The sequence below is a fragment of the Colius striatus genome, chromosome 1 (genome assembly GCF_028858725.1).
Source record: "Colius striatus isolate bColStr4 chromosome 1, bColStr4.1.hap1, whole genome shotgun sequence".
NCBI lineage: Eukaryota > Metazoa > Chordata > Aves > Coliiformes > Coliidae > Colius > Colius striatus.
The window spans coordinates 153,740,249-153,758,821 of NC_084759.1; the positions used below are offsets into that span (position 1 = coordinate 153,740,249).

General features: G+C 37.9%; 1 protein-coding gene across 10 annotated transcripts in view; it reads left to right on the forward strand.

Annotated features, from left to right (window-relative positions):
* The window catches only part of TNRC6B (trinucleotide repeat containing adaptor 6B), a 149,285-nt gene that overhangs the window by 16,695 nt on the left and 114,017 nt on the right, over nucleotides 1–18,573 (forward strand). For 8 of the 10 annotated variants that reach the window (XR_009820189.1, XM_062012881.1, XM_062012850.1 and 5 more), the window contains exon 3: nucleotides 8,105–8,203. Coding sequence is in view for 9 of the 10 variants with exons in the window: in XM_062012850.1 (XP_061868834.1) it covers nucleotides 8,150–8,203 (54 nt within the window). In the remaining variant the exon portion in view is untranslated. The remainder of the gene's footprint in view (nucleotides 1–8,104; nucleotides 8,204–18,573) is intronic. The other 2 variants (XM_062012891.1, XM_062012864.1) reach the window with 1 other exon arrangement.

Below are 18,573 nucleotides of genomic sequence, written 5' to 3' on the forward strand. Positions count from 1 at the left end.
ATTCACAGGAACCACAATTGATTTTACATTAATAAGTACTTCTCTGGCAGTTGCACTCTTCAGAAGCTTGAAATATTTTTTTCTTCTATATCAAATGGAGAACAATGTTCCTCTTCAGTCCATGTTTGATTGCTGCTGACAATCTGAAAAAAAAAAATTGTTGCCGAATAAAAGGCCTATGTATTAGATAAGGGGCTTGGTTCCAGTGAGCCTGTTTAACAAACAGTAAATTTGAAGACATTTAGATTGCAACTTGCTCTTGCTAATGAGGACCTTTTATTTCTGAATGGTGAACCTTTCTGACAGGGGAAAATGAGGAAGTATCTTGTTCACTGGTATTGATTTTTCAGGAATTTATAAGTTTATGGAAATTTGATTCAGGTTTTACTTGCCTAGAGTGTGCTAGAATGCAGTAGAGATAGTATCCATAAGGTGCTGTGCACTGTTTTGTTCACACTGAATTTTTAACCGGTAGCTGCATCCATCATCCTCATACCACTGAGTGAAATGGATGTATCTTTGCTGCAGAGACAGACAGCACATAAATTGGACCAAATATTAAACCGTTTTGTCCTAAAGCCATATCATTTTATGACAGGATAATATTGTAGTAGGCATTAAAGTTTGTAGGAACTGCAGCTAGTTTATATTAGTGAGTGTTTTTACCTTTAAGGATAGATTCTTATTGCTGTATGATATTTTTAGGGAGTTAGATGAAAATTGCTGCTAACTTCAGACGTGCATCAGCTACATCTTATGTGGACATAATTGTGCATTGCTATTTGTCAGACCTTTCTAGAAGTCTTCACTCAAGCCAAAGTTGGTTAATTTTTCTAGAAGATATTAGATGAATAAAAAGATTGGGAGATTTCAGTTCCATCTTGAGGTAGTTTGGGTGGGTATATGCAGGAATGGAAGAACAGGATTACCTTACTTTTGACCTTTTCCAAGAGTGACTTTATTGATAGATGTTGCATCTGAAAATTGAATTGGGTTGTCTATAAACTTTATGTATTTTTATCCCCAGGGAACCTGGCATATCACATAAATACTGGAAATAAGTAAATAATTCCTCTCGGCATTTGACCTTTTTTCCAATCCTATAGGATGCTGATAAAAATTCTGATTGCTTGTCTAATCTCTGTACAAAATCAATTACCCTATGTATGGCCTTCATCCCTCTACTCTGAAGCTAGCAAACTGAAGAGGCGATATCAACAACGTGAAATAATTACGCTATTTCTTCACATGCTGGCACTAAGCAGTCACTTTGTTGTCTGAGTAGTCATCTGTAGCAGCTATTTGCAACTGAAGTCTGCCACAGAGGTTGTTTCCCATGGATTCAGGAATCCCCAAATGCCTGCTTTTGGCAATAAATAAGCTTGAAATGCAGCACTTTTGTGCCAGTAGCCATGGGAATCATGGATTTATATATGCAGAAAGAACGGAAAAATGATAGTATTGAATTAGACTCATAGTTTATTGCCTGATATTTTGTCACGTGAAGCCAGAAGCAAATGCAACAGGGCAAAAAACAATAGAAGGGTGACGTTCTGCAAAACTTCCTCTTGCAACACCTCTTGCAGTCTGTGGCTTTGGGTCTTCCTACAGCTACTGCAAACATTTTTTTTTTTTTTGGTGGATTTTTTCCCCTGTGACTTCTTCCAGTAAATTAGAGTTTTTAAAAATTTCCACTTTCTTGCCATCCCATGTGAGTGAATGTAACTGAATGTTATATGAACTAGTATAATACATGTTTTGAACACTAAAGATGGTAAAGAGTGTGCGAATAAACTCCTTTTCCTTCCCCATTACATTTTCTTTCTTGTAGTTTTATCTCTATTTTTCTATTTTCTGCTTGGATCTCTGAGCTATGGACAGTTCTGGTGTATTGAAACTACCCTTTTTGGTAAAGGTTGCTTATCTTTGTTCTTGTAGCCTTTTCATTATTTTATTTCCTGGTTCTACTGGCTTTTTCTTTGAGATGCACCAGTTGTTAGTTTTTGTCCTATTCCAGACATAATGTGTAAAAACTGGTGTTAAATATTGACACTTTCCATTCTTCTGGTAGCAAGGGATGTCTCAGAAAATAAACAGGTCAGTTTTTCAGAGGTTCATATTTGAGTTCTTCTCACATTTTGAATTAATAATGAGCTGTCCTGTCCTTGCAATGAGCTTATCTTGTTTTATTTTATAAGCTTTTTTTAAAGACTTCTGTAGCTCAAGTCCAGTCGTTCTTGTTTCTCAGATTTGAAGCCAATTCATTGCCACAACAATCCTTCTGGACAAAGCTGTTTTGGCTGTTCGCCATCACACTGTCCATCTGTGGATCTTCCCAACTACTTGAATCTGATATTGCAAAACCATGTCACGTGAACTCCCGGCTCTGTGAGCTCTGGGGTGGGGTTCAGAAACGCGGCGTGGTGAAGTACCATGGACAGAGACTGTTCAGCCTGGCTACCTCCCCCTCCCGCTGCGGGGCAGGGGGTAGCCTGGCAATGAGAAATGCTTGTTATACGCGGGAGGAGTTTGGCATAGATCCGTGATACAAGCCTCCCTTTTGATTCCTACGGCTTTTGATTTATATGCTGCAGGCAAAATATTTGATGAGAATTTGAGTAAGAGTTTTGCTTTACCTTCATTTCTGTTTCTCCAGAAAAGGAAATTACTAAGCTGTAAGTCTTTACAGCTCTCATGCTTTGCATGAGAATATATGATATTACTGAACATAACTTGTTGGTTAGTGCTGGCTTTGGCTGGGATAGAGTTCATTTTCTTTATAATAGCTGTTATGGGGCTGTTTTAGGATTTGTATTTTTCTTACTACTGAGCAATCCTTATAAAGACAAAGTCTAGGCTTTTTCTGATTCTTTCACCACCCTACTAACAAGTAGGCTGGGAATACACAAGAAGCTGGGAAAGGACACAGCTGGAACAGCTGACGTCAAACAACCAAAGGGATATCCCACAGCATATGACATCATGCTCAGCATATAAAGGTAAGGGAAGAAGGAGGAAGGTGTGGGGGACCTTTGGAGTGACAGTGTCTGTCTTCCCAGGTAAACATTACACATGATAGAGTCCTGCTTTCTTGGAGATGGCTGAATATGTGCCCACCCATGGGAAGTTGTGAATGAAGTTGTGGACAGATTTTACTTTACTTATTAATCTACCTTCATCTCAACCTGCAAGATTTTATCATTTTTAGTCTTCTGATTTCTTCCCCCTTCCCATCTGAGGGCAGGGAGTGAGCAAGTGGCTGTGTGGGACTGGAGTCAAATCACAACAGTCCTTTTTGGCACACGAAATTTGGCTTGAAGGGTTGAGCAGCAGATCTGACTGAAGCATGTTAAAACAAAATGGTTATAAGCAGTCATTATATTAGTTTAGTAGTCACTGATCACAATGTTGAATCATTGAGTCTTAGAGTTCTACTATTTGTGTCTACAGTTGTGCTATATATGACCCTTATGTGCCATAAATATTGCATCCATAGCAGGTGCGCTAAGGTTATTGCTTTGCTATGTTATGTTACACTAATTGATGGTATGATGAAATGACTGGTTGTGAGATTAATCTAGTCTTTGTACTCAGTATTGCCATCACCTCTGTGGTTTGTGAACAATCTCTCAGAAACCATTGACTCTGTTTACCTTTTCTCCTTGGAGAGACAGTCTATGGAGGAGATACCTTCCTTTAGCTTAGTTACAGTAGCTCTTGAATTTTCTATGTCTGTGAAATATTGAAACCAGCATGTTCCTGAGTGTGTCTGATGTCTTGCTTGGAGTTAAACTACTGTTTAACCCAGAGATCTGCCCTAAGGTTGGATAATTGAATGACAAGGTGTGAGGGATATTTTGGCGAATACCTAGGACAGTGTTTTGGATGTCCAGTGGAAAAACTAGAAAAATATGTGGAAAAAGTGTGCTGTCACCCTGGTAATTTCAGAGAGATGTAAATCACCGCAACATGCTGCAGACTGGCCCATGCTTACCAAGCAGCTCTGCTCAACACTAGTCAGTACTTACAGGGAAAGGAAGATCTTTAAATCTGACAACAAAGCCATAGACACTGCAGTTGAACCAAAAAAATCAAGCAGGGCCAGTGTTGGTTGCCCCAGTATAGAGGAAAGAATATAAAATGGCTATTCACTTAATGCAGAATAAAGACAAACCAGGATCATCATAGGAACGGGAGGAAGTAGCACCAGAGGTAATCGCCAGATCCATATCCCTGAGTGAGCTGTGAGATAATGAAAAAAGACTTCAGCGGTATTCAGGTGAACACATTATCACTTGACTGCTCCAAACCTTGGCTAATGGGACCAGCAGCTTGGAATTAGAGGGTAAAGAAACCAGGCAGCTGACTTCCCTGTCTAGGGAAAGGGCCATTGGCAAAACAGTTGGGAAAAGACACACGCCCTCAGCCTCAGGAGGGGACTTCAGTCAGAAGTGAGGGAAAGGTATCCCTTCAAGGAAGATGGTGTATTTCAACCAGGCAAGTGGAGAGAGATATCCAATAGTTGGGGTAATTAGCCATTCTGGAGATAGTTTATTATTGTGACCCAGACAATGTGCGGTTATGCACAAATCCTGATGAAATCTAGTGCATGCAACCCTTGTAGCAGAAGTTTGTATGGAACACAGCATTGTTGTGCACCAATGCATTTGCAAAAATGAATTGGAAAGGTGAAGAGGCACTGACATTGGATGATATGGCTTGCCAATTCTGGCTATACAGAGAAAATCTCTCCTCCTTCTGCATCTTGACTTTGGAGAAATTGCCAGATGTGCTAGCTGAGAAACTGTCCCAAGAGGTCTAGCAATTTGAGGACAAGTTCTGCCCCCATCTGTATAAACCAGTATCTCAGCTATTAGGAGTAAGCATGCCCTTGCTCAAGAAAGAATACAGAAGATATACACTACAGGGTACCCTGTGTTTTTGCCTACAGGATCAGGGAGAAAATGTGAAGTGGGATGGAGAACTTACCTCTCTCCTAGATGCATGGGTGTGTGAATTGCAAGGAGGAACAATCACAAATGGGTTTTTCTCCAGGAAAATTGCTGTTCCAGTCTCCAGTGGGTGCCTTCCCAGGCAGAATGAAAAGGCTGATCTTACTCTGGTCCTAAGGAAAGGAATTCTAAGCCATTTTTACAAGAAGTGAGTGGAGAATCTTATGCCTAGCCTCCACCCAGATAACTGGATTTACTGAACTGTGTGGGTCTGATGGCCTGGTATTTCAGACCCAAAGGAATATAAAGCACTAGTGGACACTGGTGCACAGTGTATTCCATTCCTATCAAGCTGTAATGCTGTCATGATGTGATGGAGGGATCCCAACAGCTAAATGCATTGGAGGCTAAAATAAGTCTAAGGGGGAATGAATGACAAAAACAGCCTATAGACTCAGTATATCCTGGACATAGACTACCTCAGGTGAGAGTATTTCAGTGACCCAAAAAGTTACCAGTGGGCCTCTAGTGTAATGGCCTTGGAGTTGGAGGAAATTGAACAGCTGTCTGTCTTGCCAGGTCTTGAAGGACCCTTCTGTTGTGATGCTGCTGAGGGTTGAGAACAAGGACCAGTCAGTACCACAAAGGTGCACTGGCAGCAATATTGCACGAACCAAGACTCCCAGATTCCCATCCATAAGCTGATTTTTCAACTGGAAAGCTAAGGCGTGATCAGCAGGGCTTGCACACCCTTTTAACAGCCCCAAATGGCCTGTGCGAGAATCTAATGGAGAGTGGAGGCTAACAGTAACATATTTACTGTAATTAATAGTTAGTAATCTACTAACAGTAGATTTCTGTGGCCTGAATGAAGTCATGGCATCACTGAGTGCTGCTGTGCCAGACATGCTCGATCTTCAATATGAGCTGACATCAAAGGCAGCCAAGTGGTTGGCCGCAACTGATTATTGCTAATGTGTTTTTCTCAATCTCTTTGGCAGCAGAGTGCAGGACACAGTTTGTTTTCACTTGTAGACAGGTCCAGTACACCTGGAACTGAGTGCCCCAAGGGTGGAAACACAGCCCCACCATTTGCCATGGATCCAATGGAATATAGTGGACAACAGAGTGGAAGTTTTTGAGAAAGAGAAGGAAAGAATCCAAATTCTTTTGAACTAGGGTGCCTAGTTTTTAGGAATAAAAAGACAGGATGGATGTTGTCACATCCCACTGTGACAAAATTGCAGCTATGTCTCCACTGAGCTCCGTGTTTTGTGCCAAAAATGTCGTGGTTTAACCTTTGCTGGCAACTAAGCCCCACACAGCTGCTTGCTTACTCCTCCCCAGTGAGATGAAGGAGAAAATTAGAAGAGGAAAGGTGAAAAAACTCATAGGTTGAGATAAAGACAGTTTAATAAGTAAAGCAAAAACTACACACACAAACAAAACAAGGAATTCATTCACTACTTCCTGTGGACAGGCAGGTGCTCAGCCATCTCTAGGATAACAAGGCTCCATCACATGTAACTGTTACTTGGGAAGACAAACGTCATCACTCTGAGCATCGTCTTCCCTTTCTCTTCCTTCCCTCTGCTTTATGTACTAAGCATGGTGTCAGACGGTGTGGAATATCCCTTTGCTCAGTTGAGGTCAACTCTGTCCTCTCCCAACTTGTACACCCTGAGCTGACTTGGTGGGGTGGAACGAGAGACAGAGAAGGCCTTGGTGCTGTGTAAGCACTGTTCAGCAGTAAACCAAAACATCCGTGTGCTATCAGCACTGTTTTCAGCACAAATCCTAAGTAGTCCCATACCAACTACTGTGAAGAAAATTAACTTTATCCACACCAAAACCAGCACTTGGTTATAAGATTTAATAGGCTGTATGTACCATTTTGTAGCTTCAGGCCTTTTGTTTCTAGAACATATTTTTTATTCCTTATGTCAACTTAATAGGCATGTTCTATAGAACACACAGAAGACTTTGGCAGTGCAGACAGCCTTACCTTATGAATTGACTTCAACCTTGAAATGAAGATGAATAATTCTAAGCTTTCTCTTTTTTACCTTATTACTGTTTGCACTCCCAAATTTGGCAGTTTTTAGGTTTGGAATTGCTGCTATGAAGGTGACAGTAGTCAGTACACCTGCAGCTGAGGTGCAAAAAGTGAAGTGGAGAGGATTTGGGAGGGACAGCTGTTAAAGGCCAACAAGCCAGTGTGAGCCTTTACTTTCCACATACCTTGAAAGCTATAAATTTGTTGATTGCTTAAATATTTTGTTTTGAGAGTGAGAGATTACTGCTGAATTTATGCCGACTCAGTTGATCTCCTGAATGAACTAATATGATCTGTTAGCTCTGAAAGGTGGCTCATTCTTTGGAGTAGAAAACATTTTAATCTTTGTAACCAAAGTCTCCCTAACTCTATTGCATTCTTCTGCAAGTCACTTTACAATTCAAAGAATGGAGCTTGGGGTGTAGATTTTGTTTAGTTGGAACTGCACTGACACTGTCAAACTTAAAAACTAAATTACTGAGGAGTGTTGAATATTGGAAACACTGAGAGCTCTTGATCTATGTTAGATTAGAAGTGTTGACCTAAAGATGAATGACATATCAGTTCCCTGAACCATTTAGATACTAAAGTGTATTTATTTCTAAAATGAAGTTAAGGAAAAATTTCTTAAAGTAAGAGTTCAGAGGTATTGTGAGATCACTAGAAGTTGAGTAACAATTTTTCAAACTAGATTTTGTGAGCCATATCTGTGAAGCTTGTATTTGCACAAAAGCTAATTCCTAGTAAGTAAGAATTGCTCAGCTCTAGTCCTTGTGGTTATTCCTTACTGGCTGTACCTTTAATGAGTAAACACAATGAATATGTTAAATACTCAGCAATTACATGTTTTTAAATGTTTTTTTAAAAAGTATATTCCTGTTAGATGCTTTTTTTGTCTTAATCAATTAGAGTTATGATGTACCCTCAATAACAATTGTTGTCTTTGTGTAAAACATAAATTCAGTAAGTATGTGCAGAATGGGAACACTAATGGTTACAGACTAGAGTTGTTCTTTATGTGTATCACAATCTCACATAACACTGTTAAAGGCAGAAAAATCATTGTTGTTAAAATATGTCTTTTTTTATCTTTCAGGCAGTATTTTGCATTTCTGCAGAGCTTTGCACAGATCCTGTTCCCATGCAAACTGATGAGGGAGAAATACTGGAGGAAGGCAGTCCCAAGGTCAGTAAGGTAAATACCACTATGTTCTGGAGGAACAAGAGCTTGTTTGGCTGAAATGGGGGATAGATAACGTCAAAATCAACTTTTTTTTGCTGTCTGCTAAGGATTGGAAACTTGTCTTTGGGCACTCCCAGGAAGGAAAGAGGAAACTCCTGTAAAGAAATACTAACTTTGATGGTATTCCATCAAACTTGTCAAAGTTTCTGTGCTACCCACACATCTTCTCAATTGATTTAAAGAATTAGGCATGTGAGCTCTTAGGTGCAGGTGTCAGTGTTTATGGATTACTAACTGGTCTATATTCAAGGTGTTCTGCTGCTTGTTTCTGTGTACTTGCCAGCATGTGCTTTGTTGTGAGACTGGGTAGTATGTTGCTTTTATGATTCTTAACTTACTTTGTTGGATCAAGGGGCTATAAAGTGTATTGTCAAATATAATGTTGGTGTGTTTTCCTTACTTGCAGATGTTAAGTCATGATCTTTTTGTTTGCATAGTGATGTAGTGATTATCATATTTTTCAGTATGTATATAAATGTATAGCCCTGCCAATCCCAGTGAGTTAGTGTTAACTTTGCAATCAATTACCATTTACAATATGGCTCCTAAATCTCACGAAAATCTGAGTCATTGTTGACTTGCTTGTAGTTTTGTGTAAGAGACTAGTTGAAAAATTGAAAAACTAGAGGACTAAAATCAAAATGTGTTTTCCTAGCTGTACCGTTATTTAGAGATGTGTTCCCATCAGTTTATGTTCTAATAGCACAAAACATTTTTTAAGGAGTAGGAGACGATTAATTATTAGAGAAAGGATTTGGCAGTTGTCCTGCATGTTCCTTACGAATTGTGTTAATTTTGAATAGTTTTGAAAGAAGGCTGACTAGACTAAGAGCTGACAAATAAAAGAGTCGATGGATGTACCTGCAGCTATCCAGGGTATTGAATGCATCTCTTGACAAGGATGTGACTGCAAGATTCAATGGGGAATTAACATCTGAGAGAAACTATCATGGTGCAATTAATTAGTGATTTTTATTAGTTTGGTTGCTGGTGCTTACTCTTCAGTAAGCAGATAGAATCTCTGTATATGTAAATGAATCTGTGTATATACACATAAGTGTCTGAATTTGTTGCAGTATATATATGGGTAAAGAGCATTCATTTTTTTTGTTTGTGTGTCAGGAAGTGGATTGAAGTAACTGCTTGTGAAACTTTTTTTTTTTCCTCCCATGAAAAGCAGACTTTCCTGCAACATTCCAGATGTAATGGCAAAGATTGTATCTCTAGTCCAGCATTCGGTATTAAAGTTAGTGAGCTTAAATTTCAAATTAATCTTAGACTACTTTGAATACCAAAGTGTAGATGAAGTACTGCTTTGAAATAATTGTCATTTGGAGAACGTGAGAAACTTGGAATTATACTCCAGGAAGACCAGTGGCATTCTGAGTTACATCAAGAAGAGTGTGGCCAGCAGGTCGAGGGAGGTTCTGCTCCACCTCTACTCTGCCCTGGTGAGGCCTCATCTGGAGTCCTGTGTCCCAATTCTGGGGTCCTCAGCTCAAAAGGGACAGGGAACTGCTGGAGAGAGTCCAGCACAGGGCCGTCAAGATGATCAGGGGACTGGAGCATTTTCCTTATGAGGAAAGGCTGCGGGAACTGAGGCTGTTTAGTCTGGAGAAGAGGAGACTGCAGCGTGGGGGAGGGAACTCATTAATGTTAGGAGGGTGGGACATCACTTTTTTCTGTAGTATCCAGTGATAGGAAAAGGGGTAATGGAAAGAAGCTGGAACATAAAAAGTTTGATTTAAACCCAGTGGAAACCTATTTTACTGTTCAGGTGAGGGAGCCCTGGCACAGGCTGCCCAGGGAGCGTGTGGAGTCTCCTGCTCTGAAGGCTTTCAAAACCCACCTGTACGCGTTCCTGTGTGACCTGATCTAGGTCAATCTGCTTTAGCAGAGTATTGGACTGGATGATCTCTAAAGGTCCCTCCCAACCCCTACTCTTCTGTGATTTTATGATATTCAGAGTTATTAATTAAAGTGCAATATAGGATCAGTATATTTTAAACAAAAATGATTCATGACTACATCTAGTCCTTTTCCCTATCCTGCAATATACAGGACTACTCACTGAAGAGTATTTTTCCACGTTTCATTGGTCTGTAAATGATTACCCTCTGTCTCCTCATCTTGGGAGAGTTTTTGAGCTGTAAAAATTACTTGTCCTAGAAAAATTTAGGCAGAGTATATTCCAGTGCATCATCTTGTGTCATTAAAGTTATGTCCTTAACTTACAAATGTTGACATGATCTAGTGAGCCATGTTTTTCTTAAAAATAGTTTTTTAAGACTTCAGTAATATAGTTCATGTTTTTTCCTTTTGTTTGGACTCCCCTCCAGACAGGTGACATGAGTTCTTTTGGAAGAAGTTAGTTTTGTCCTTCAAAGACATTAATATAACTACCTATTCATTTATATTCTATTTGGACCTTTCATGACTCCCTTTTTACCTATTCCAAAATGCTAATCGGTAAATAAAAGCTAAATATATAATTATTGTTGTGCTTATTTTTCAGATCAGTGGATCTTCTGTATTTTTTCTAGGTGGTTTTTTAATACCCATATTTATGTGCCAGCAATCCATTTGGACCTCACTCAGTTTGTATGCTATTCCCAGAAATCCTGTAATTTACCTGCTTTCTTGCCTTCACTAGATTTTTTTTATTATTATTATTGTGGTTGTTGAGTTATGCTCTCATTCTCAATTCCCAATACTTGGGAAGTTCCTACAATTCTTCCCTCAAGTTTTTTGGCAGCACATCCTTTTGTCATTCATTGCATTGCTTTCCAGCAAAGAATGGTTTTTGCACATGCTCTTTCCTCTTCTTCCCCTTTCTTCTACGCTGCTTTCGGAGAAACTTTCTGTCTTGGTAGTTTTGTTGCCAGGGCTTTTCATCTTAACTGGTTCCATTGTTTGATCTCACAGTTTCTTCTTTGTTGTCAGACAGTTGGGAAAATACTCTTTCTAGTAAAATGATATAAACGTGGTAAAGACAGCTGACACCTTGATTTCAGTAGTTATCTGGTATTAGTGCCACAAAGAGGGGAAACAACCTGTGCAGAAGTAATCTTTTTCAAATGAGCATAGTGGGTTTTAAAATGTAATTATTTTTGGCAGATGAAGAAGTCTTTTTAGTTAGGAATATTGGGTCTATTTTATCCATATCATCTGCTAGTGACTACCATACAGCAAGGTATCCTCCCACTTTATTAAAATAGTTGGGGGACAGACTGTTTGTTGTCTGGCTTTTCAGGGTATCTTTTTCCCCATTCACAAAAAAACAACCAAAACCCCATTTCTTCTTGGAACCCCACACTCTGCTCTGCTTTGGATTATGATTTTTTTAAATGATAGTTCGTGTTAGTTAATTTACTACTAATGATTACTAGCCTTTTCCATTAACAGCCTTGATGCTCTGAAAACATCAACAAGCACTGAGCTGCTTGTTTGTGGCTGATTTCTTTTTAGCTGTTTTCATCCATCTGTTAAGGATTACTGCACAGACAACACTTAAACTTTGTTTCTCAGTTGCTGCTTTGCTATAAAATATTGCAGGAAGAGGCTAAAATTTTATGTTTAACTTGAAGTATTTTTAGATTTCTTTCAATATTGGCAAGAGTTTTGAGCTTACATTGCAAACTTTGTTCTCAAAAAATGCAATTAAAATTTTCATGTGAAATTTAAAATTTCCTCTTCCTTGTTGTTCCTTCATCTTTCAAATGAATTTGTAGGGAGGGAGTGGCTTTTACCTAAGTAATTCATGGAAGGGTAGTAATGAATCATGGCTTTGATTCAGTGTTGTAGAAGGAAGAGGAGGAAAAATAACTATTTCTGCTCTGTTAATGCTTTAAATTATAAAAATCTAGGTACATAGAACTTTGAAAAATGCGACTGCACAGTATTTATAATAATGGTCAACTCCAAATAAGTACAAAAAAAAGGAAAAGATTTTGTATTATATGATGTTAGAGAAATGTATGTGTATTCAAAGTTTTAATTAGCAGATATAGAAATAATTACTGTACTGAATAGGTATTCTGGAAATTAGTCTGCTTTTCCATACTCTGGTGGCTTTTTCAAAACCAGTGCCACAAATGTCGAGGCTTGTCCTGTTGTTCAGTCCAACTATCCAGTGGCACTTACCGTTCTGTCTTGAGGTTACTTGCTAATCCTTATTTCAAGTTGCTGTCCTGTTCTTACCTGTCAGCATGAATCTTTCCCTTACATTATTGCCTACCTTTTCTCATCCTAGTTAATTACTTTTCTTGCCTCCTGGTGTCTTAGTTGTGAACTAGCATTAGCCTTCTGTTTAAATCAATCTTCAGAACTCAATTGGCTTTTTTTTTAAATCCTGAAGCACACACACAGAGGTAATGAAAAGGTTAAAAAATATGACGCTCAAGTATCTAAGCTCTTGCTTTTTTCATATGTGTTGAGAACAAAGAAGCATAAGCAATATTTATGTTTGATTTACTAAGTTATGTTTTTTTTAAATATAAGCTTAAAATTCCAAAGTGAGTATTGCTAATCAGGAGGTTTCTTTCTTAAAAGCACAAGTGTTCTACTAACTGCATTTATGGATCAGTTATGCTCTGTTTTTCAGAGTGGATGTTGCTTGATGCTGACAGTAGTACAAAAGTTAGGCTGATGCTTTCATCGTGTGGGATTTAGAATTAATATAGTTAAAACAAAAATCTTAGTCAGGTAGTTAAACCTAACACAGCAACCACAACCTCGATGTCTTTGCGGCTTTTAGTAGTGATAAAGAACAGGATTTCTATCTGGATGGCACTAAATAATTTAAAACATTCAAGTTGAAGGCCTATACAGTAGTGAAAGAAACAAAATGTTTTGTCACTGTAATTAAAAGAAGCTGTTTTCCAGTCTAGTACTGGCCTGATATATCGAGCTTTCAGACTTTTCTCCTTTTCAGCTTTTCTCCTCGGTATGAATCCCTGCTACTCTAAATTTGGCTTGTATGAAGAGGTGAACTTTCACTCTCAGTATACTTTCTTATGAATACCTGACAAGTCAAAGTAGGTTTCAATTTACTCATGTGGCTGTTGCCTCTCCCCTGGTCCTGGAAAATAGTTTTGGGGTATTTTTAATCACTCACCATATTTTTGGAAGATATTCTTTTATTCATTTGTTTTATGTCTGCCAGTGGGTTACCTGTGGAGCTTCCAACATCTCTGTTCTCTGATGTACAGGTCATGTTTCTGTCATTTTTCTGGAAAGTGACTTGTAGGAGCACCCAGTCTTTCTAATGCTGATGTGCAACTATACTAACTTCTTAGAGTCTTTGTATAAAGTATGTTGTGAAGTCTTTTAGAAATAGAGAGGTATTCTGCCTAACAACAATTTACACTTCTACCAAAATGAGGAACTGCTCCGAGCACAAAGATAATTTTTCATGGCAGAGGCTGATGTAATCTTCATCATGCTCTACTGCCTTCATTTTTCTGTCTTCAAAATGTTGTACATTTCCTTAGAAGAGTAATTTCAAAACTAAAATCTTTCCATATCTTGTATTAAAGAAAAAAATGTATTAATTACTCAGTAAAGAATGGAATAAGTTTAAATCTTAAGTGAATAAAGTAGTCCTCTCTTTTAATGACATGTAATTAAAGCTTCTAAAAATGTTATGGCATACTCCTCTTGTTTTAAAAATGAGTTTAATATAGTCCATTAAGAAGATCAGTGGAAATTTTGGGATAGTTTTTCTCTTGATCTTTAATGCAGTGGTCAGCAAAAGAACCTATTAACACATTCCTACAAAACACGCAAAGTTGGACTTTCCTACCTGGAGGAAAAAAACCCAACACCTACTCGTGAGTTTGTAACTTTAAATTTCAAAATTTCAAGGCATAATAGCAAAGAGCTATAATTGTGGTATGTAGCTTTAACCCTACTTGGTAACCAAGCGCCACACAGTTGCTCACTCACTCACCCCTCAGTGAGATGGGAGGAGAATTTGAAGGGTCAAAGTAAGAAAACGTGGGCTGAGATAAAGACTGTTTGATCTTTTTTTTTTTTTTTTTTTTAAAAAAAATCCCAACAAATTAAGAACATAAGATACAAACCAAAACCAATTGCACAGCACTGACCAACCAAATCCCAGCCAGTCACTGAGCAATGGCAGCCCCTGCCAGCCTCCACACACACCTCACCTCGGCTTTTTTTAAAATAAGCACAGTGTTGTATGGTGTGGAATATCCTTTTTGTCAGTTAGGGTCAACTGTCCCAGCTACGTCCCCTCACAATTTCTGGTGCACCCTCAGCCCAGTTGCTGGCAGGGCAGGGTGGGAAGCAGAAAAGGCCTTGACGCTGTGTAAGCACTGCTCAGCAATAATGAAAACATCCCTATGTTCTCAGCACTGTTTTCAGCACAGATCAAAAACATAGTCCTATAGTAGCTACCTTGTAGAAATTTAACTCTGTCCCATCAAAATCCAGTACACTATGTTATCATCATCTACTGGCTTTATAAAACAGCAGTTATAAACAAGGTAAAACTGCCAAGGGCTTTGCAAAAAAGAATGTGGGATTTAAACAGGCAGTGCAGCTTGAACTGCTGTAAAGGGATGCTGTTGATAGCTTAAGATTTTGCCAGTTGAGTGTACTGTTTTCTACAGAGTCAAGAGGGATTCCTCATTTGAAACCTACTTATCTGTAGTGAATACCAAACTGAAAGATGACTCCCCCTGTTTTCTAATCTCAGAATACCCTGAGTGCTTTTGAAGCACAAAAGAAAAAGTTAATAGAGTGTTGTATTTTCTTTCCCTTTGAAAATACCGCATTGTCTCCCAAACTGACTTTGAGATCTGTAAGTACTTCGATCTACTCTTTTCCTATGTATAGTTCATATAGAGGAAATGTAATGGTGTGAAATGCCATTGCAGTGAACAACTCTGTATCTCTGCTTTCTGAAGAAAAAAATATACCAATCTCAAATAAAACTCAGTTTAAACTCACTTTTTCCATTTTTCAAAAGTTATTTTTTGTAAATGTTTTCTGGATTTTTCCTCAATTAGTAGCATCTCTTTTTCAGTTGACTACAGCAGTTAGTAATAGCTTTTTAAAGCAGACAAAACCCAAAATGTTTGCTCTAAAAAAAACCCAAAAAAACAGTTCTGCATTTCAGAGCTAATAGGTATAGACTGCTATGATTTTAGATACAGAGATATTGCTTTGTGACTATGCTTACAAAGTATCTATTCTCATGCAGCTGAACTATTGGCACAAAATTTGAGAGGTGTCTGTTTTCAGATTATTGCCTTTTGCTGTCTTTCCGTTCAGTATTGGCTTTGCAGAATTGTTACAGTGGTTGTAGTCTATGTCAGTGTGACAGTTAGGTATAATTAGTCACCTAAATTAAAATCTTCTAGATGTGAAAGTATTGATAAATATTTTCAATCTTACTGTCTTGTGGCAGACCAAGAGGATTTGTACATGAGGAGGAATTTGAGCCATGGACAGTAAAACCACACTTTATCCTTCCAAGTCTGTCATAGTCCGATTAGTTTGGCTGATTCATTTTAAGGTGTCTATGCTGTTGTTGACTTCATACGTATGCAAGGCTTCATGCAGTTGCATGACCCTACAAGGACAATTTTGGTTTTAGTTTGTGAACTGTACGAGCATGAATTTGTTTCAGTTCCTCAAACTCTTTTCTTCTCTCATTAGTTGTGGAAGAAGTGGGTATGGGGCTTGTGGAGAAAGCCTCTTTTTTTTAAATTATTGATGCTAAAAATAGTAGATATGGTCTTCATTGTTACAGTAGATACGAGAGTGTGTGGACAACTAAAGATGTTTGAACTCTGCGAAAAAAAAGACATTGTGCCATATCAGTTCCTCTGAGAGTAAAAACAACATTAAAAGCACATCAACATTTCCTGTCACTTATTTAAAGTCTGTTCACTGAGATATTTGGATAATAGACAAGACAATGTATTATGAAGAAGGGAGAATGTAACGGTTGTCTAATTATGCGGTGTGCCTGTGTGGAATTAGGTTGCTAAGAAATGTTATAGAAGTACTTTGAAACCGTATCAGGAGGCTTCAACAGATACAGAGTTTTCACTTTGTTTCCTAAAGAAATAACTTTGGCATTTTTTGTTTGAGAACAAGTTGTAACATATGAAAGCAAGAAAAGCCCAGGTTCTGCCTCAGAGATGAGTCAGTGTTGTAATAGTTTGGTGATCTATCAAATATATAAAAATTGTAATAATCCTGAGGAACTGGGGAAAAAAATATACAAGCAAGCAGCATTGTCCACAACTCCGTTGTGACTAAAATAAGTTTGGGTTTACATTCTGTTAACTGGTGAAACTGAGAAGTAGCTGTACACTATCAGTGTGAATAGTCTGTATTCCTTGTTTTTGACATTGGTCAAAAGTGGATTCTTAACACAAGCTTAAAGCAGGGTTAATTCCTAACTTAGAACAGAAGTGCTGTCAGCTTCCAGCTGTTTGTTGATCAGGAACTTTCTGGGCCACTGGCAGTTTCTATGTGATTCGAATCCACACACTAGATTTCTGTGAACACAGACATGAAAGTCAGTTCTTCTTTCTCTTCCTTGCCTGTCTGATGAGATCTCTTAAGAGTGAATAATTTCAGCACCTCTTTTTGTGTGCCTTGTTCATATCATTTTCAGTCACTCCTAACAAACAGCAGAAAACAGTATTTGTGGCAGTGGAGGTGATTAAATGTGTAGTGCAATTTAGTTTTTGGTAATTGTGATTATCATCTATTTCCTTGAGCCATTAAAAATTCTTTTTGTTTTTTGTGCCTGTTGTCCTTTTGTGGTAATGAATCATCTAGCTTTTAAAAACTAAGTGAAAGAGAGCAGTAAACACGTTGTCTCTTTTTCAGGGTGGTTAACAGTTGTGTCTATCAAATCAGACACTTCAATTGTCAGTTTAAACTGCTAAAACTTGTTCATGTGTGTCTGCACCATAAATAGTAAATTAACTGTAAAATGAGTTGGCTAAATAAGTCATTGAGCTGCATACAAGTAGCTGTTCAAAGTAATGGCGGGGAGGGGGTGTGTGGGGGAGTGATGTGTGCATGAACTTTTCAAAGGAAAAAGAGAGCACTTCTGCTTACTTTATGTGTCTCAGATTGCTGGACTGTTATTAAAAGTTGCCTTGGCAGCTTCAGAATTTAAGTTGCCAAGTGGCATTTCTAGATACCCTGACATACCATAACTTAAACATGTTGGGTGGTTAAAGGTGTTATTGGCAAAACAGTATCTTACTGCAAACAGTTAGTTCAAAATGCCTTCAGAGCAAGATTCAGATCATTATTTTTTTATTTATATGTAGATAGATGAGCTTTTATATTTTAAATACTTTGCAGCTAAGTAATGCATTTTAAAAAATAATTTCTTAAGTAAGCTTTATTATCTATGCTGTATGAAATGTGGCTGGGGTCTTGACCTTTTTATTATCTTGAAAGTGTAACTGTTGTTTTCATGGTATTACTAAAATTGTTTGTTTTAAACTTAGCAAGGAATTCATGTTAAGCTGCTGGGTATTTCACAGAGTAATAGATGACACAAACTTTTAAAAAATTACATAGAAAATGGGCCATAGCTTGTTTCTTCAAGTGCAGGTGATTAATTAGTGACAGTTGGAGGCAGAAACAAAACTTCTAGTTTTTTAGCCACTGCTGCAGGTTTGGTGCTTATTTAGGTGAAATAGGAATTACATATTCTGAGTTAGGTAATGATTAATTGAGCTACCATTGATAAATCTCTCCTTTTGTTCTATATGGATGATGCACAATTTAATTACATTAACATCTTGGCATTTATAGTTAATGTTCTAACATTTCATTGGGTCAGAAATTAAAATACCATTAGGCTGTGTATACCAAACGTTGATATTAGACTCGTGATTTTGTAAAGTAATTATATGTGGTTGAAGCATGTTAGCATTCAAAATGATTAGCAGGGAGTACTGAATGTGGGTATGTGATTTAGCAGTAGGATTACGTTAGTAAGTTTTCACTTCTCTTTTTACTAACAGGAAAACTGGTTAGGACTGACTGCATGATGGTAGTAGCATTGACATGCTCAATCTAGATAGTGATGAGAAATTTCAAGAAAATTAATGAGTAGGCTAGGAGATGGTTCACACCTTGTGTTAATATTTTTTGTATATAGAGACGGCTTTGGCAAAATTGAGAGGAAAAAAAATGAAGGGAAAGTTCAAATGAATATTTAGTAACATCACAATGCTGTGTAATACAACGAATTCTTGAAAGAGACCAAAAATTCAGATGACTGTTCATGCATATTTTGTCTTAGGACTTCCCTC